Genomic DNA, 18,178 nt, shown 5'->3' on the forward strand with positions numbered 1-18,178 from the left:
GTCTCACGTGAACCCAACCCATATATATATAGATTGGTCGTACGAGTCTCACGAAAAACCTTTGGTCTCACGTGAACCCAACCCATATATATATATATACAGACACACACATACACATATATACATGAGGCCTTCTTTGAGTACTCATTAAATTGTGATAGCCTTAAGAACTTGTGCATCATGTGTGATTTAATTCATATGACCTTTTTCCATATAAGACTAGGATTTAAAATATTGATCAACATATATACTTGTTTCATAATGTTTTTGTTCACATGTATTCAGTTCACAATATGAACATTTTTTACGTGTAACATGTAAAAAAGTTTTACATTGTGAACCGAATACATATAAAACAAACGCATTATCAAAAAACTATATGTTAATCAATACATTAAATACTATATTTAGACGGAGAAAGTAATGTGAAACAAAATTATCAATCATAAGCTAGCTTATCTGCTAATTTGTCAAGCATAGCCTTAAAAATACAGTTAAAAACCCCTTTTTTTCTAAAAAAATTGAATCTTGTCCGAATATATTCGTATTTCATATTCAAGTCTAAAGGATTTTGAACTTGTTCACTTGTATTTTTGGGGCGTAATTTATTATTTAACAAGTCTATTGGTGATTTTGAATAACTTGTCAGATGTAACGTCTACTAATGAGCTTTTTAGAGTTCTTTTTATTTCCTTATTAAAATATTATGTCAAAAGTTTTATATTGTAACCATTTGTTCACATCTTAATTCTTAAAAAAGAAATCCAACTCTTGCAATTAGGGGTGCTAAAAAAATCTGACAAATCCGATGAATCCAACGCAAAATAACTTAATTCAAAGCAACACGTAATCTAATCGAGTTGTAAAATCTTGAAAGAAGATCTCAACCTTCACAGCAAAAACACTGTGAAAGTTACTTTCATATTGTTTTACTGTGAAATTTCAAGTATAAAAAGATGGTCTTACGAAAACAGACTGGTCTCACATGATTTTAACACACACACACACACACTCTCTCTCTCTCTCTCTCTCTATATATATATATATATGCAACTGGAGAAAATTAATTGATTGTAATATATTTAAGATTTAAAAAGTATGGATAAGTTGTATCAAATAGTTGATGATAAAAAAATATATTATAAATAAACAAGAGAAAACAATATGTATTAGGGTTTTAACTTCTTGAAAGCGGGAAAAACATTTATGTTCTTTTATGAAAATAGTTTTGTTCCTAACTTGATATCGATTGGATATCATTCTCATTTTCGATAGCCTAAATGAACCTATGCACTTTCGGGAATCTCAACCTCTTTTTGCACGCATCTTTTGGCATATACATACATATACATATACATATACATATACAGTTTATTTTATAATATATTTTATTTGTACAATCAATGCAACATCAACTTAACTATCAATTAGTTCATCTACGGTCAACATCTGATGAGGTGGAAAAGGTAGTTACAGATTATCAAATAATAAATTAAGAATATATAAATGAAATGGACGATTTAGATCAAAGGTATATTGGTTGTACAAATAAGATTGGTTGTATATGAAACATGCTTTATATACAAATCAAATGAGACCTACAAAAAGGTTGAAAATTTTGAAAATAAATCTCGGCCGAATCTCTCTAATCTAACAAACTTACTTAATGTTCCATTTGTAATTAAAGAAGAACATGATGATAATTTGTTATTTTCTTATTATTTTTCATTAAGGGGCCGTTTACTAAACGCTTACTTGGTAAGTGCTTAACGTATAAATTTCCACATCGGATGAATATGAGAAGGGGCCAAGAATTTTAGCGGGTAAGAGGGATGAGAAGGATGGAGAGTCTTACCTGGTAAGTGAGGATGACGAATTTTACCCAGGTAAGCGCTTACCTAGTAAATTGTTGCATTCGATATGCTTTGATGTACTAAAATTTTACGCATTTAAATAAATTATAGTGTTGACTCCTATTGGTAAGCGCTTACGAGGTAAGCATTTGGGTAAACGACCCCTAACTCTTTTTATAGATATCAAAATTTAGAATCAATTATTATTTTATTTTATTAAATCAATCTTACGCGATGTAATTTATATGTAATAATAAGATATTTTAATTTTCATTAATTTTTTTATATTTCATTAGTTTATTGTATTATTWAYTTAWYTTTCAYTCRTTTAYTTTCTCAYATATACATTATTTAATGGTAACRTATAGAAAAACATACATTTTTATRWAATATATTTRACTAYTTTAAATAATAAAAACATCACATGGGAAAACAAAATATAGTAATATAAAGAAATTTTAATTAAATCATCACCTGGAAACATCAGTGTTTTATTTCACGTAATGAAATGATACAATGTCGCTAAAGTAAAACAAATTTAGTGTTGTTTGACATTGTGAAATGTGATGCTAAAAAGTAACATTAAAACAAATCATATTGTGAAACAACATAATATCCCTAATATAAAACAATAAACTGTTGTTTCAACTTGTGAAACAATGTAGTGTTATTTCAAATTTTGAAAACAAAACAAAAGTTACGTGAAATGTGATGTTAAACACTACAATGTTGTTCATATTGTGAAAGAACACAATGTTGTTGATGTGAAATAATGTAGTGTTGTTTCACATGATGAAATAATGCGATGTTGTTTAAAACGGAAGGGAGGAGATGGTGAGAAGATGATTATCTTCCAAAAACAAAATATTATTATCTTCTAAAAATACACTCCATTTTAATACCATTTAATTTGTTTTATAATTTCATTAGATTGTAATCTTACATTTAACCACAACTGTTAATAAAAAAATGAAAGACTAAGGAACTGTTTATCAAATGCTTACTTAAGTAAGTGTTTATCAAGTTATATTACCTTACCGAATAAATATGGCAAAAACCAAAAATCTTACTGAATAAGAACGAGACAAGGACTGAGAGTCTTACCCGATAAAGTGAGGGCAATGTCTCTTATCACAGTCAGTTTTTATCGGATAAATTGTTGTATAGAAAACCCTTTTTGTTGACTAAAATCCTACCCGGTAAATAAATAATATATTGAATTTTGCCGAAAATTGTTTACTGAGTAAGTATTTGATAAACGGCCTTTAAAATTAATAGTAATACTATTCACTTCGTTAACAAATCACCATTCCTCTATATAAATATTACTACATAAATTTTTGAATCTTTTGGAACACAATTTGGCGGCTCGCAATCAATCATGATAATCTTAAAAAGGAAGGCCGTCTTAACCATGAAGGCTCAAAAACCGGTTAACAATTCGGATGGAACCATTACATTTTCACCGTTTAAGAGGGACCAGTTAAGGATTGGTAATTTTAAATAATTGATCAAGGGACAAATCATTAAAAGACCGAATTAAGGTTAACCCGATATAACCAGTTTTTTAAAACGGCACATGGCGCTCACTCATTGGTCCACAGACAAGTTAAAGGCTTTGAAGAATGTTTATACCAGTGCATACATACACATCTTCGGGCTAAAAACGTTTAAAGGACCAGTTACGCTGTAAACAGCTATATTAAGAAACAAGATGTAACCGGTTTTTGCCCATTAGAAACAAGAAGTTACTAAGATTCTACAAACCATCAGCCTGAACAACTTGGTATTTTTCTCTAAAATCTTTCATCTTACAAACCAAGTTTTCTTGACATTTTCAACGGAAATGACAGATTATTCTATAAACGGGTCACATTCTTCTCAACACCGTCAGGTAAAATGACCCACACCACAATCACGATCTGACATTCTTCTCAAACTAAATCATATAAACCGAACTACTCGCAAAACGAGCAAGTTAATATTTTGTGCTACAGAAGAAAACCTCCAACTACTTGAATATGCAAAATAGAAGGCAGCCATGTACGAGAATTTATTCTCAAGGAACTTGGGGAATCCAAAAATGGTCATGGCAGGCAGGCAGGCAGGCAAGATATGAATGAGATGGTCCAATCCAATCCCACTAACTAAATGCTTTGGTTGGTATATTATATGATAATAGTAAAACAAAAAAACATTTATCATAAAAGTCGAAGTAGTAAACCATTTTCAATAGATTTAGGCCATCTGCATCTTCTCATGTATCAGCGTCGCCACAAACGCCCGTGTTGCTTCTGCTCCTGCATTCTCCTGTTCAATCAAATACATTATTATTATGTCAACTTATCACTGTTTAAAGGGGGAAAACCTACAAAACTTATTCTGCAAAACTAACCTCTTCGTCCCAAAATAGATGTCCAAAATTTAAAAGGCACACAGTTTTTAGGAATCAGTAATTACTACACTTGTTGATTAACTAAATGACGATCTTGCCCTTGATGATAGAGGGAGTAATGAACTTCTCCATCTCATAATACCATGGGTAGAATTTTCAAGTAGGCTTTTAGTTCTGTAAGTAAACACTTATTTTGAACAACTAAATCCATAAGACAACCTTAACAAATGGGTCCATGATCACTAAGATGAGGTGTTTGAAACACCAGACCAAACTACTTTTTCATGATCTAAGTTTCCAAAATGATGCAGTTTGGTCATCATACCAATGATATATAGTTGGTTCAGCTGGACAGGCCGAGTCAAAAGATTGTAGGATACACACATAAGGTACATAGCATTTCCTTCCATGTCATATAAACCTTGTCACATCTTTGTTACTTTTCTCGTCATAAGCAAATGCAATTCAATCTTGGTGAGAAATTATTGATAAAATCCATCCACTCAAATGTCACAACACTTGAGAAGAAATTATTGAAGAAATCCATCCACTCAAATATCACGCCACTTGAGAATATCTATTCGCCCAAGTAAAAGAGCACACCAGCTACAGTTCTGATAACAGAGTAAAGGGCTAAACAACCAAACCAAATGCACACGGTAAATACCAATAAATTACTATGTGACCAATAGCCATAATACACTACTTTCCCTTCCCCTTTCTCTCTCCCCACTCATCATTTCTGAAAGACCCATCACCAATCCACTTATCCCTCCCATTCAGAAAATAGAGGAGTTAAACCTAAAGCATCATCATCTACCGAAATGTTATGTGTTATCATCGTCTATGCCTTAATAAGGGATTGTAAATTGTAATTGACCAAAGAACCTCTAAGATTTTACTTTACCCTTATGTTTCCTTGGTTAAATTTCCATATCAATTCTTGACGGCCTTTGACTTTAAATCATACATTTTTGACCTATGTATGTAATGGGAAAAACATTCATCCAAAAAATACAATAAACGAAAATAAGAATAAAGTGGGAAAAAGAACAAGTACTTGATTTGATTTCACTGTCAAAACAATTTTTGACTTATTTTTCACACATCTTAATGAAAAGAGTACAAATCTATCAAATGAACACAACTTGAAAATAATAAACAAAATACGTAACAGGATGTTTCTTGCACAAAATCTATAAGTAATATATCAAGTACTAGACAGGATGTTCTTATTGATTATCCTTATGGTTGGGTATATGTATATCAACAAAAGTTCAACCTATACAGGAGTAAAATGGATAAAGTGGTAACATACAGAAGATTAGACCTAGTAAGTCAGTGAACAGCAGTTCTATGTACATTTGGTGTTCCCCTTGACTCTCCGCATAATATTTGAGTAGAATAGTACAAGAATACTTGTCATAGGAATACTGAAATAGTACTTATGTCCCAAAATAAATGCAACACTTGGACATAGTTCCCCTGAAATGTTTGACTATTAGTCAAATATCTAAATCACCCTTCAATTGTCACAAAACAGAAAAATCTTTTTTAGCAAAACAAAGGCTATTAATATTTGTAATGATTGCTAATGAGCATAGTGGTCATATTGAATTGAAACTTAACTAAAAGGAAAATATTATGGGCATCCCGACAAGGAAATTGTGGCATTGTTTTGGGAAAGAGGGAATGAAAAAATTGCAGTAAAGTGAACAATATTCAGGCCTCACATGAAGAATCGATTAGGCAGCAATAATCTACCAAAAATCATAAGGCAGTCAAGAAACAGTTGACATTTACCTCTGATGTTCTTTAGAACGTTCGATAAACTCTCTGGCTATATCATGTCCGTGATATGACGATAAAACAGGTCGAATATCAGCAGGCCTATGCCGTGCAACATCTGCAGTTAGAAGGTAGCGATAAATCCTAGCATCATGTTCAGCCGCTAAGCCAATATCATAGATATATAAACTGAATTTAAAGTTTAGGCTTACATTCAAGAAATGGTATAAGATCCACAAGTGCTGTGTCATCAGCTTCACATTTCCATGGTTTTACTGGTACACAGTTCTCCGGCTGAAGACAACTCTCAAGAGCATTACCACTCACATACAGAATCCTTGAGGGATCTCTGTTGAGCTTTGACAAGTCCTACAAGAAGGACATATTATGCCTTATCAGTTTTCGTGGGGACATCAAAACTTTTCCCATTCCCACAACTACTTCATGGGGACATCAAAACTTTTCCCACTGGTGATATAATGAAACATTCTATATAAATATATCATGTCAAAGGAACAGCCCCTAAATGTCACTTTAACATATAAATACATGTGAGCCGTGAACATTTCTATCGTCAACAACTTTTTACTGCTAAGCATGAGATAACATATAATGATGGTTATGCCTAGAAACAATAGAGAAGTCCAGTTCAAAAAGAGGCATACTCAATACATGCACCATGCAAGATAATATCAAATAAAATATTATATTCACAACATACTCTATAATGCTTGCCATCTTGATATCTAGTTGCAGCCCTTGATAGCCTATACCTTATGCAGTGCTTTCCATCCAATCTATCAACAATAGGATCAACATACTGCACATGCAAACAGAATCCTGAAATTGTCAAAAAATAACATTAAAGTAAGAGAGAGAAAGCGGATAAAGAATATACCATGGCCTGCTGATCAGAATACACTATGATTTCATAAAATTGAGCTAAGTGCTCCAAAAAGTCATCAACTCCTGGTCTTTTAAATGTTCTCCAACCTCGATCACGCTTTAAGCACCATACATGACAGAAAAGGAAAATGTCAACAAACAACCCCACCAAAATACAGCGTTCATCATCAAGTACAGCAAATAAGATTGAATAGCAAAATCAGTAATGAACTATGCTATATACCTTCCAATCAGAGTATAATAGAGTTTCGTTTAAGTCCAAAACCAAAGTGAACACGTGCTGCTCCTGTGGGTGCAAATCTGGAAGGAGCTTCTCTGACGAAGGTTCAGTAAAACCCTACAAATAACCAATACTTTAAGCAAATACCAAGAAAAAAGAATACAATGACACTCTTTGAATCTTATTGAAGAAAGGGGTTAACTTGACAATAGACAAGTTTGAAAGGAAAAATACGCACTCGAACATGTTCTTCTGTAGATGCACGCAGATCCAAATAAAGCTCGACTAACTTGGCAGGAACTGAAACACCGAAGTAGCAAAGCCACAAGCACAATGAGTAAATTTGCTAAAATTTTATTGAAGACAGAAAAGCTCAAATACAAAAAAGGGTGAACACAAGAACACACAATTGATCAGGTTAAATCAACTTATTTCTGTGTATTGAGCATGGACGCTTATGTTTGACACATTCTTGCACCAAAAACATAAAATTGCCAACCTTGTATGATAGCCATAGAAAATAAAATAGGACTACAATGCCCTCCATCCCTCCAATGTCCCCATGATTATAATAATGTCTTCAGTTCTGGTCGCTGCTTTCTTATCTCTTCTTTAATCTATCTACTTTGATCACATTCTCCACCCTTAGATCACTGCTCTGATTCAATAGGTCGTTTATTACTCATCCTACGCTCTTCAATGTTGCCACTGTGGTCCAAGACTCATTATTATCACATACACATATTTGTGCTAGGATGTGATACGCAAGGCTTCAGTGCTGAACTAGAACAAGGCAGACATTACAAAAAATAATGAACGAGCATTTGGAGGATGGACTCTAGGTTCGCCTAGGCTTCCACCCGTTCTTGTTTAGATTTGGTCTATCAACTAATACTGATCTGTAGGTATTAAATCCAAATTTAATTATAAAATATTTAGCTTTTAGTTAACTAGAGGTCCCTACCTATTTGTGTATTATGGAAGAATTATTGAAAATCAATCATAAGTTCCCGCAGGTCCCTACAGTTTACAAGCTTGAGCTCTGTATTTACATAGTATGTGAATGTTAGAAAAGCATTAGGGGAATCAAGGTAGAGTGAGTGGTATAAGATACAGCAACAACTATCTAAATGTCTTCCTTCTTGGTGTCATGTGACTGGCCATAGATAACATCATTTATAGTATAAAATGTAGTCCATCAAAATATATGTTGAATACGAACACAAAGCAAAAGGTTTGACATAATAAAATTACCAAAATGAATCCACAATTACAACACTCAAAGGCGTAAAGTGGTTATTTGGGGACCGTCTATAGGAAATGCCCATTCCCCGCTTTTTTTCAATATAGACTACAAAGAATTATCCATAAGAACCAGCTTTAATTCTTAAAATCATGAAGCAGAAAGGGTCAATAAATTGTGTTCCATGTGCAGGTGGTCCAACACAGTCAAGAATAGTGCATGTAGGAATTGCATCAGGAGAAAGCACTCAGAATGAACCTGTCATTGCAGCTGATTTTAGCATAGCTTGAAATTTCTGCATTTAAGGTAAGTACATATGTTAGACTTGACGTTTCATATTCCGAGATCATAACATGATAGCTAAAAATATGATCTATGAGTAAACAAATATGTGAAAGACAAGAGAGAAAAACTTTTGTATTTATCAAATATCTTAGAAATGGTTCAATCTAGTAAAGTATAAATGCAAAAACAATTTAATCATGCAGCTTCAGACTTCACATGCAGCTTGAGTAGTTCTCAGTGGAATATCTCCTGCATGTGCACATGGGTGAAATCCTTTATGTCCCTATAGAACATAAAATTCACTGTTTGCATCTCCTCATTTCGATTTTACGATGTTCCGGTTTAGATTTCCACCTCTCCATAACCATCACATTCTATCTAAATATGCTATACATCAAACCACATAATAACTTGGTGTGTTATTGATTGTTTGTCATTTTATCTCTTACTTCTACAATTATGAGATCAGTCAAAGAGCAAAGGGAGAAACTTCATTTGCATTGTCTTACAATTTTAGCAAGGTGCAACCATGCAATGATACCTATATTGGCATAAGAGCACCAAGTTCTTAAACAAAAGACACTAGTTAATGGTTTAGTACACGTTCATGGAGGCAAAATTACTACCACATCACGACTACTTTTTCTTAGTGGTTATGATAGTGCTAGGCTCCTCAAGCTCAAGTAACAAGGAATCTACAGGTCAAGCTTAATCTTTAGAAACAAATTGATCCATCTATCATTCCAATGCCATTTTGGCAGTACCTAGCAAACTCACACAGAGTTGCTCTATAAAGTCATCTTTCATCACATGTTAGACCACATGGTTTAACTGTATTGAAGATGATCCCTATTCAGAAAAAAGTAAATGTCTTGTGCATTTATGAGGCAGAAGGAAACTACAAAATATGGCATGCCTTGGCAAATACATGACTATTGCCTAGATCCCAGGGCCACACAACACACTCCTATATATATGGGGGTGATAAGACAGTACTAAGCCTTGATGGATTCACAGCACAGACATTATACTACACAAGTCTAACAGAATAATAGATTCATTTTAAAAACATTCTGCAGCTTAACTTAAACCTTTACAAACACAAACTATTACAGACTACTTATTGACTTATGATTCTATAAAGGAACCTCGAAAAAAGATCCCATAGGACAAACTTAACATCCTTGGGTCAGTACGCAAATCCTATGTGAGGTAGACATCGACTGTAGAACGAAGACCTAATGATGAGTTGTTAACTCATGTTTCAAATTTATGCTTGAGCAGGGCATGATTTCAAGTGTACAAACATTCCGATTTTCTCATCCTCGCCATACAGATTCTTCTTTACTTGATATGAAATTATTTTTAAGGGAACACCAACTATACAAAGCCATGTACTCTATAAACAAGTTCGTATTAGGAACATAATGTGAGTAAACACAAATGTATTTATACGACTGCAGGCTAAATTTTGAGCCTTCTCCCATCTAATAAAGCTAGATGCTAAACTACCAGGGCCGGCCCAAGTATTGGGCGAAGAAGGCGGCAGCCCAGGGCAGCAAAGCCCAAAAGGCATCACAGCCCAACACTCAAACAGGGTTTAGCCGTTTAGTAGACTCATTTTTTTTATTTTTTTTCAAAAAAAAAAAGTTACTGCTCCCGGCCTCTCGCTCTCACAGCTGCCCTCCCGATCCACGACCAGTAGCCTTCTGCCCCTCACTCAAGGCACACAACCCGTTGCTCTCACCTATGCTCTCGGCTCTCACTCTTGTTATCAAATCTCAATTAGTTTTCTTGAGGCTTGAACCAAGGTCTTATCTTTCTTTTTTTCTTATTTACTTATCTAGTTATCTGATTTGTTTATTTTTCTTCAATCTTGTTGTTTTCTTTCTTAGTTCCTTGATGTTTATTTGCTTTATCTTGATGATTTACCTATTTGAGTGATTTCCTTAAGTTTATTTCACTCATTGAAGTGATTTTCTTATTTGGTTAAATCTCAATATCTCATGCCGTAACTATTTTGTGTCTTGATATTGCCTTTACATTATGTGTGGTTTGGATTATTATTTACAGGGTCGTTGTATACTTGTTTCTGTACCCATACTCTGCTTTGTTGTAGTGGTTTGTTCATATTTGGTTATTTGTGGTGCACATTTTCCCCTACATAAATCAGTGAACCCAAAAATAAATGGGTGATGTATGTATTTTTTATGTCTTTGTTGGTTTGTTTTAGCACTGTCTCTATTGTAAAAGGTAGGTAAATGAGGCTAATATTTTGGTTACTTCTAAAGACCCAGCTCATAACAAACTAGAGTGGACAAAAAAAGGGAAAATACAATGGTTCGCAAAGCCCACAGTGGTGTTACTAGTCAACAATGAAAGGAGCGGTTGTCATGATATGTTCCGTGACTCAGCTGTTAGAGAGCTACTCATAGTCATTATATATAAAATCATGTTGCTGCAGTATGCAAATGATTCTGCGGCCTAGATCAAATCTCAATATTCCCTTTTGCCTTGGATTGACTCTCCTCCAAAATAGGTAGCATCCCTCTAAAATCTGTAGAGAGCCTAGCTCATAGAAACCAAGTTGTTGAAGTCACAATTACAGACCACATGAGCCAAGAGAGGCCAAAAGGGTTAGCAATTTTGAGTATCGACCATGATAGATTAATTGAAGATTTTGCTTCATGAAATGCACGAAGACGTCGTTTTAGGTGATCTTATCTTTGTTTTGTTGTTCGGGGTTTTGGTTTATGTCCCCCTGTTGTAACTGTCTTTTTTAATAAAAATCAGTGTGACTTGACTAGATTTCAAATCCCATAAAAAAATTCTGATTCTTGAATTAGGGGAATTTTTTTGAATTTCCGCCCAGGGCATCCAAAACCATAGGACCGACCCTGTAAACTACTTACACAAAAATTCTGTAACCCTGCAGCATTTTCTTCATGTTCTCTAGTCCAAACGTGCTCATTGCCTACTGAAGACAAAACACAAGAGATACGAAAAATGAGGTAACTGTCTACAAAACCTAGACCAATGGATTAAATTTCTTGATGTTGTCTGCTACATACAATCAGAAGCAGGTTCATCATCATGTAACTAAACAAAACAGTTACTGCACAAATCTCAGTAGCGCCATCGAACACGTAAAAATGAGGAAAAAGCACCGAGTCATACTCACATCAAAAGAAGACATATCATCGCCTATAGAAACTTTTGCTGATGCACGCAAATCCCTTGTCTTCTCATCAACATCTTCTAAAGTGTATGCTGCAAAATGAGAAATATCTGGATGTGTTGATGACACAAGGAGAAGGAAAAGAAGACAAACAATGTCTTACTTACTACTCGTACCAAGTGTGTTAATTATGTCAACATTCAAATCAACCTTTATTCCAAACAAGAAATCAATAGGATGGCAAACTTATGTCAGATAAGTGTTGTTATAAAGGGACCTGGAACTAAATCCAAAATACTACATAGAAGTCAGACATGTCATCAGTTATCAGGTGTTTCAAAGTCTTGCGGCTAATATTGATGCCTGAGTCTTATATATTCTTTTCTTCCCATTTGGAGTCAAAAAGATGATACTAAGAAGTTTTAAGCAATATGACTAATCATTTAAAATTTTAACAAAAAACACAGGGTAGCTTCTGGGATTCAATGTGTAGGAGGACAACACGTACCCAGGGTTGCAACACCAGCGGTGACAACACCTCCAGTAAGTGCTGCAATTAATGTATACTTGAGGAAACTCCATGGTTGCCCACCTCCTCCGCCCGCTGGTGCACTTTTTGGAGGCGTAGGTGGTGGAGGCGGAGGTGGAATTGAAGATGTAGACTGATCACTGAGGATAGACGAAGAGATGATAGGTTCTTTGGAAGCATTTGCAGTAACACTTGAATTGAAGCGACAATTCTTGTTGCTTTTCAGAACAATGGAGAAAATGCGTCTAGATCTAGTAACCATCGACATTGCTTTCTATAACAAAAATTCTTCGGTTCTCAGCGTCAATGCTCCTTCCTAACCGTTAAAAAAACCATGAATTATTGAGAATCATATATCATTAAAATTACAAACTTCAAAGAAATACTGGAATCTACATATGACGCTTTGTTTAATCTTAATGCCTGTCAATGTCACAAAATACTTGGACTAACTGTTCGGTACAACTAGAAGTAATCAGTTTTCTGATGCCTTGCATTGTTCTAAACGACTGTAACCTACTCTATGAGAGCCGCTACAAATAAATAAATAAAAATTGCAAATCATAAGCTATAAACAAAGGTCCTATGACACATACAGTACAGTTATTCTTTATTTATAGCTATTTCCATTTCTCTAACAAATTGTATCATACCACCCAAACACTGCCATTGCAATTTACAGTTCACAAGAAGACTTTGCAGGTCTATTTCCGGAACCATGACGCAACGTTAAATCTCAAAAAAAACACACGGAATCTTCCCACAAGCTGCATATTTTAAGCGTCGATAAACCTACATGTTCAAAGATCATAGCAAATATGAATTTTAACATCACAGCAGTATTTCGATTTTACTGCTGTCGCAGTATGCATCAACCTATCGTAGGATACATGCATTACATCAATTACGACCACATCTTTCAGAAACTAGTTATTTCCTAAAACCCTAGATCAAAGTAAAACCTCGGACGAATTAAAAAAAGGAACACATTTCATCCGCGACTGGTAAGAAAAGATAATACCTGTGTGTATGGAGAGGCGTTCAGCAGCCAACTGACATAGGGCTTGCGCGTGAGAGCGGTGGCGGTAATTGCGAGCAGAGCGCCGGCGGCTTGTTATAGAAAAGCTTGATACGTCTTCTATGGAGGAGTGTGGCGTTAAGCCAAAACCTGTTGATTCAACCCGAAAACCCACAGGAGCTCCGTTTAGCAATTTGCTATTTGGCCCAAGAGGCAAGAGATGATTTACCAATTTACCCCATACAGCCCATCAAGGCGTGTAGCCCAAATAAACAAACCATCGGGCCAGTGTAGTCCTTTCACCTTGCCCTTGTACTTGTAGGTTTGTAGACTTGTAGTTATAATTTGTAAAGCTAAACTACGAATGTTCAAAAAGTTATCTGATTCAATTAGAAATTTAGAACTGATCATCATTGAATATTTAATTATAATTAGATTGGACCGAATTAGAAATTACAATATTCAAATTGGATCTGTCGGTTCTTCATTTACGATCCAAAATCTAATAAGACCAATCCAATCCAATTAATAAACATATATACTAAATTGTTATAGGAAAAAGGAAATAGAACAGCAAAAAATAAAAATCAGTAATATGGTGTTCTTATTAACTATATGCCTTTTAAATAAGGATGAGTTACAAGCCAATAACCATGAGATATGTCAATTATAATCTACCTCTAATATGTTTATCTCTATTTATATTGTCATATCAATTTGATGATGACATACTTATCCTTCTTGTTAAAATAATAGTCCCCCTTGTGACGAGTCTAATGAAGTGATGGTGCACGATTGATTCCTCGTTAAAAATTTGCGCCAAAAACAAAAACCCGGTGGGAAAAATAGAAATGGAACAAAAGAAATAGTACAATGCACCGGTTTCTTTACAATATATATATATATATATATATAGAGAGAGAGAGAGAGAGAGAGAGAGAGACTCTTCCTTTAGTCTAGTATTCCCTCAGATTCATACATCAATCATGGGAATTGAGAAAACAACATGGTATATAAATTGTTGTCTCACAAAAACCTTATACCAATGAACAAAACCCAATGAGAAAAATAAAACCTTGGGTGAAGAAAAAAACACAACATATCAATATTACATGTATAGTAAACTCATCGTTTGTCTACTACTCCCCCTTATGTGTGCATTAATCAAACGAGATTGAAAGTTCTTTGCATTCCAATACTTTCTACATGTTCCCCAAATATGGTTTTAAGTAATGATTTGGTAAACAAATGTGTCACGTTCTCCTTTCATATTGCTTGATTCACTTGAAGCTTGAGGAGAGTTTGTTATTGTCGATTGTATAAAAATCTAAGCAAAATATGCTTTGTTTATCACCGTTAATGTATCTTACTTTCATTTTCTCAATATGATGTTTATTTCCAGATATTAGGTAGGATAGTGGTTGAACTCAAATCACTGGCTCCTCTAATATGTGTAATGATATTTCTTAATCATATACACTCTTCAAATCACTAGCTACAAGGGTTTGTTTAGTTCCACAATTCTAGTGTGTTCATAATAGTAATTTCATATCCAATTTGGGAATGACCTTTTCATGGGTCAGGTAAATACCTGATATCATCAAAGACATATCAAGACACTGCTCGGTGTTTTTCTATAAAAGTTGGTACTTTGGCCTCTCACGTTCTTATAAGTATTAAAGTTCCATTATCAATCTCATTTTTCACTTTGTATCTAAAGTATAAGCCACATCAATGGTTTCAAGAGATTAATTTGATATCCTTCCAAATGAAGTTGCATTGGTGTTGAGTTAAATCTAGCTGACAAGTTCATTGAGAAATATAATATGTAACATCCGGATTTTGTTATCATCGTCTTCAAGAGTATGAGGAATGATTTTGTATACATGGGAGAAGATTGTTTTAAAAAATTATAAGTTTTGGAACCCAAATTTATAAATGGTAACATTTTTTATATTTTTGGTATAATTGGGGATTTTACTCATTTAATGACTATTTATACATAATATTTATGTATTGAATATGGTTGACATATCTAGAAGGTTCAATACATTAGAATATAATGCAACAGATTCATAGGAATAGAAGTTGGTTTTATTTTATATGAATGAGATGTTATTCCTTAACTGTAACTTGAAATAGACATGCGATCTTCATGTGCAATATGGTGTAGACTCTTGGAGTCAGGCATCGAAAATTGACCAATACAATATAATTTCTAAGTGAACGCGCTTAATTCTGAAGTATAAAATCAATCCCACTAAATCAGAGTTCAGACTTCTAAGTCTGAAAAAGAAAACTTCAAAGTTCGGGTGAGCTAAGTCTGGAAAAGAAAACTTCAGAATTCGAGTGATCTAAATCTAAAGAATGACTCTTCATATTTGTACTCTTGAGATAACTCTGAAGTAAAACCTTGAAAAATGACTTCAAACTTGTAGAAGACTCCGGAGTTCAGACTTCTAAGTCTAAAAAAAAAGTCTTTAGAGTTCAGACTTCCAAGTCTGAAAAAAAAAGACCCCGGTGTTCAGACTTCTTTGATTGAATAAGAAGACTTCAGAGTTTAGACTTCAGAGCTCGGGTTAGTTAAGTCTAAAAAAGAAAACTTCAAAATAAGATCCAGTTTCCTACTTCATGATCTTCTTATTTAATCTCTCAATTACTGTGAAAAATGACTTTTCAGACTTGTATTTAGAAATAAAATTATATCAATAACTAGTTAAAATGAAGTTAACCCTAGAATAAAATTGAATTTAGAATTGAAATTATATCAGTAAATTGAATTTAAATTTAGAAGTAAACACCATTTTTTTTCAGGAATCAGTTATCACCTGAATTAATTAACCCAATAATTAAATCAGTTGCATCTTAAATTAGTGAGATTGATTGAATAAGGTGACGCATGACAATCAGATAAGTATAATAGAATTGCTAATGTAAATTGTGTCTAGATACGTTCAAATGAGTCTAATTGAACTGTTAATGTAAATTGTTTATAGATACGTGTTTAGGCGGGAAAACAGTAAAATCGGCTCACCATAAGATGACATGAGTCATACCAATTACTTAATTTATTATAAGTATATATATACTATATTATAAAGCATTTGACAAAAACTCTTAAAAATCATCTTTTATACATGAAGTACTGCTTATTGATGCATATTACTTAAAATTTAAGATTACAAGTAAATTATGCGTAAATACATCTTATTAAGCTCCATGTTTGAATTCATGTAATTAACTGCAGATAAATATAATCAAATACAAAATAAAATTCTTGTTTTTAATCTAAAATCTAAAATATAATTAGGGTAAAAAAATCAAATTATAATAAAAAAATTGAATTAAAGAAATTACACAAAAAAAATGATAACTTATATATATATATATATATATATATATATATATATATATTTCAATTTATTTTTTTGGTATCTGTCGATGTTATAATACGAACTCATATGGTTTTGAGCATATATATATATATATATATATATATTAATTTTTATGATATCTTTAAATTTATATTCTATTCAGAAAAACATTATTGTTTGCTCAAAACTATATGAGTTCGTATTATAACATCGACAGATACCAAAAAAATAAAATGAAACATTGAAATCGAGATATATCTCGCTGCATTGTCGAGTATCCTTCTATTGTCTGTGTATGCGTGTATATATATCTATATACATACATAACACGTTCGGACGAGAATGTTAACTATTTAGAAAAACAAAAAAAAAATCGTTAATATACAAAATCACATATGATTATTAGCCATCTTTAAAAAACCTCAGACGCCGACTCCTCCCTTTCAATGGTCGTTTTCACTGAACAACTCGATAATTATCTGAAATTAATTCGTGGGATGAGAGTGTGTTTTTGATACAAAGTAAACAGAACTTTATAAAACCTCAAAAACTCCTTCCACAATTACAACGCCACGTTCCCCTAAATCGGTTGTTGGATTGGAATTGAAGGCAACAACATGTTACCATATGTACTATCATTTACCATATTACCATACATTATAAGCGAGAATTATATAATTAAGGGGTCGTTTACTTAAATACTTACCTGGTAAGTATTTACCATTAAGAGTGAACATTATAATTTATTTTATCGGATACGATTTTGTAATATATATCAAAACGTATCTTATGCAACAATTTACCTGGTAAGTGTTTACCCGGGTAAGAGTCGTCACCCTCACTTACCGGATAAGACTCTCCATTCTTATCATCGTTTTTTCGGGTAAGATTCTTGTCCCTTGTCATTTTCATCCGGTAAGGAAAACTGCCCAGTAAGTACTTACCGGGTAAACGTTTAGTAAACGACCACTTAGATAACTTTGAAAACTAGTGTATCATATACTTTTAATATGACTTTTTATATTTAAGACTACGATTTAGAATATTGATTAACATATTTAATATATCTTGAACCTAACTTCTATTGTGAACAGTCGAAGACAAATGAGAGGGTGACACATGTTCCCATTCATCATAACAATGAAAGTGATTTTTTACGACATTCATGATTAATATTTGCTTGTCCCATACATATATAATCTTAAAAAGCATTAAAATAATTTTTTTAATTATTAAAATTAAAAAAATATATATATAACATATATAAAGTTTCAATGTATTAGTTATTATTGTTTACTGAAAAATCACGATTCGAAACATGTTTCATATAGATGGAGTAACAAAATGTTGAGTGAATTTTTTTTCCCCATTTTGTTGTTGTTTTTCAAT

General features: G+C 33.2%; 1 protein-coding gene across 1 annotated transcript; it reads right to left on the bottom strand.

Moving 5' to 3' along the window:
* Window positions 1-3,854: 3,854 nt before the first annotated feature.
* Window positions 3,855-13,524, bottom strand: LOC112528431 (mitochondrial import inner membrane translocase subunit TIM50). The gene is made up of 11 exons (XM_025139457.1): window positions 13,419-13,524; window positions 12,377-12,713; window positions 11,872-11,960; window positions 8,664-8,700; window positions 7,401-7,462; window positions 7,166-7,279; window positions 6,935-7,039; window positions 6,758-6,856; window positions 6,249-6,405; window positions 6,052-6,154; window positions 3,855-4,163 (listed from the first exon to the last, which is right to left on the bottom strand). Exons 2-11 carry the CDS (start codon window positions 12,663-12,665, stop codon window positions 4,118-4,120), a joined length of 1,101 nt encoding a protein of 366 aa, XP_024995225.1. The 5' UTR covers window positions 12,666-12,713; window positions 13,419-13,524; the 3' UTR covers window positions 3,855-4,117.
* Window positions 13,525-18,178: the final 4,654 nt, after the last annotated feature.

The sequence above is a fragment of the Cynara cardunculus genome (genome assembly GCF_001531365.2).
Source record: "Cynara cardunculus var. scolymus isolate 2C chromosome LG 15, CcrdV1, whole genome shotgun sequence".
In the NCBI taxonomy this organism is placed as follows: Eukaryota; Viridiplantae; Streptophyta; class Magnoliopsida; order Asterales; family Asteraceae; genus Cynara; species Cynara cardunculus.

What these genes read in the sequence shown, in the direction of transcription:
- LOC112528431 (XM_025139457.1), bottom strand. Translation starts at nt 12,665, where the DNA reads ATGTCGATGGTTACTAGATCTAGACGCATTTTCTCCATTGTTCTGAAA. An exon ending in ATTCTGATCAGCAGGCCATG is followed by an intron (nt 6,857 to 6,934) that starts GTATATTCTTTA and finishes TTGCATGTGCAG; the next exon opens with TATGTTGATCCTATTGTTGA. An exon ending in TCTTATACCATTTCTTGAAT is followed by an intron (nt 6,155 to 6,248) that starts GTAAGCCTAAAC and finishes TTCTAACTGCAG; the next exon opens with ATGTTGCACGGCATAGGCCT.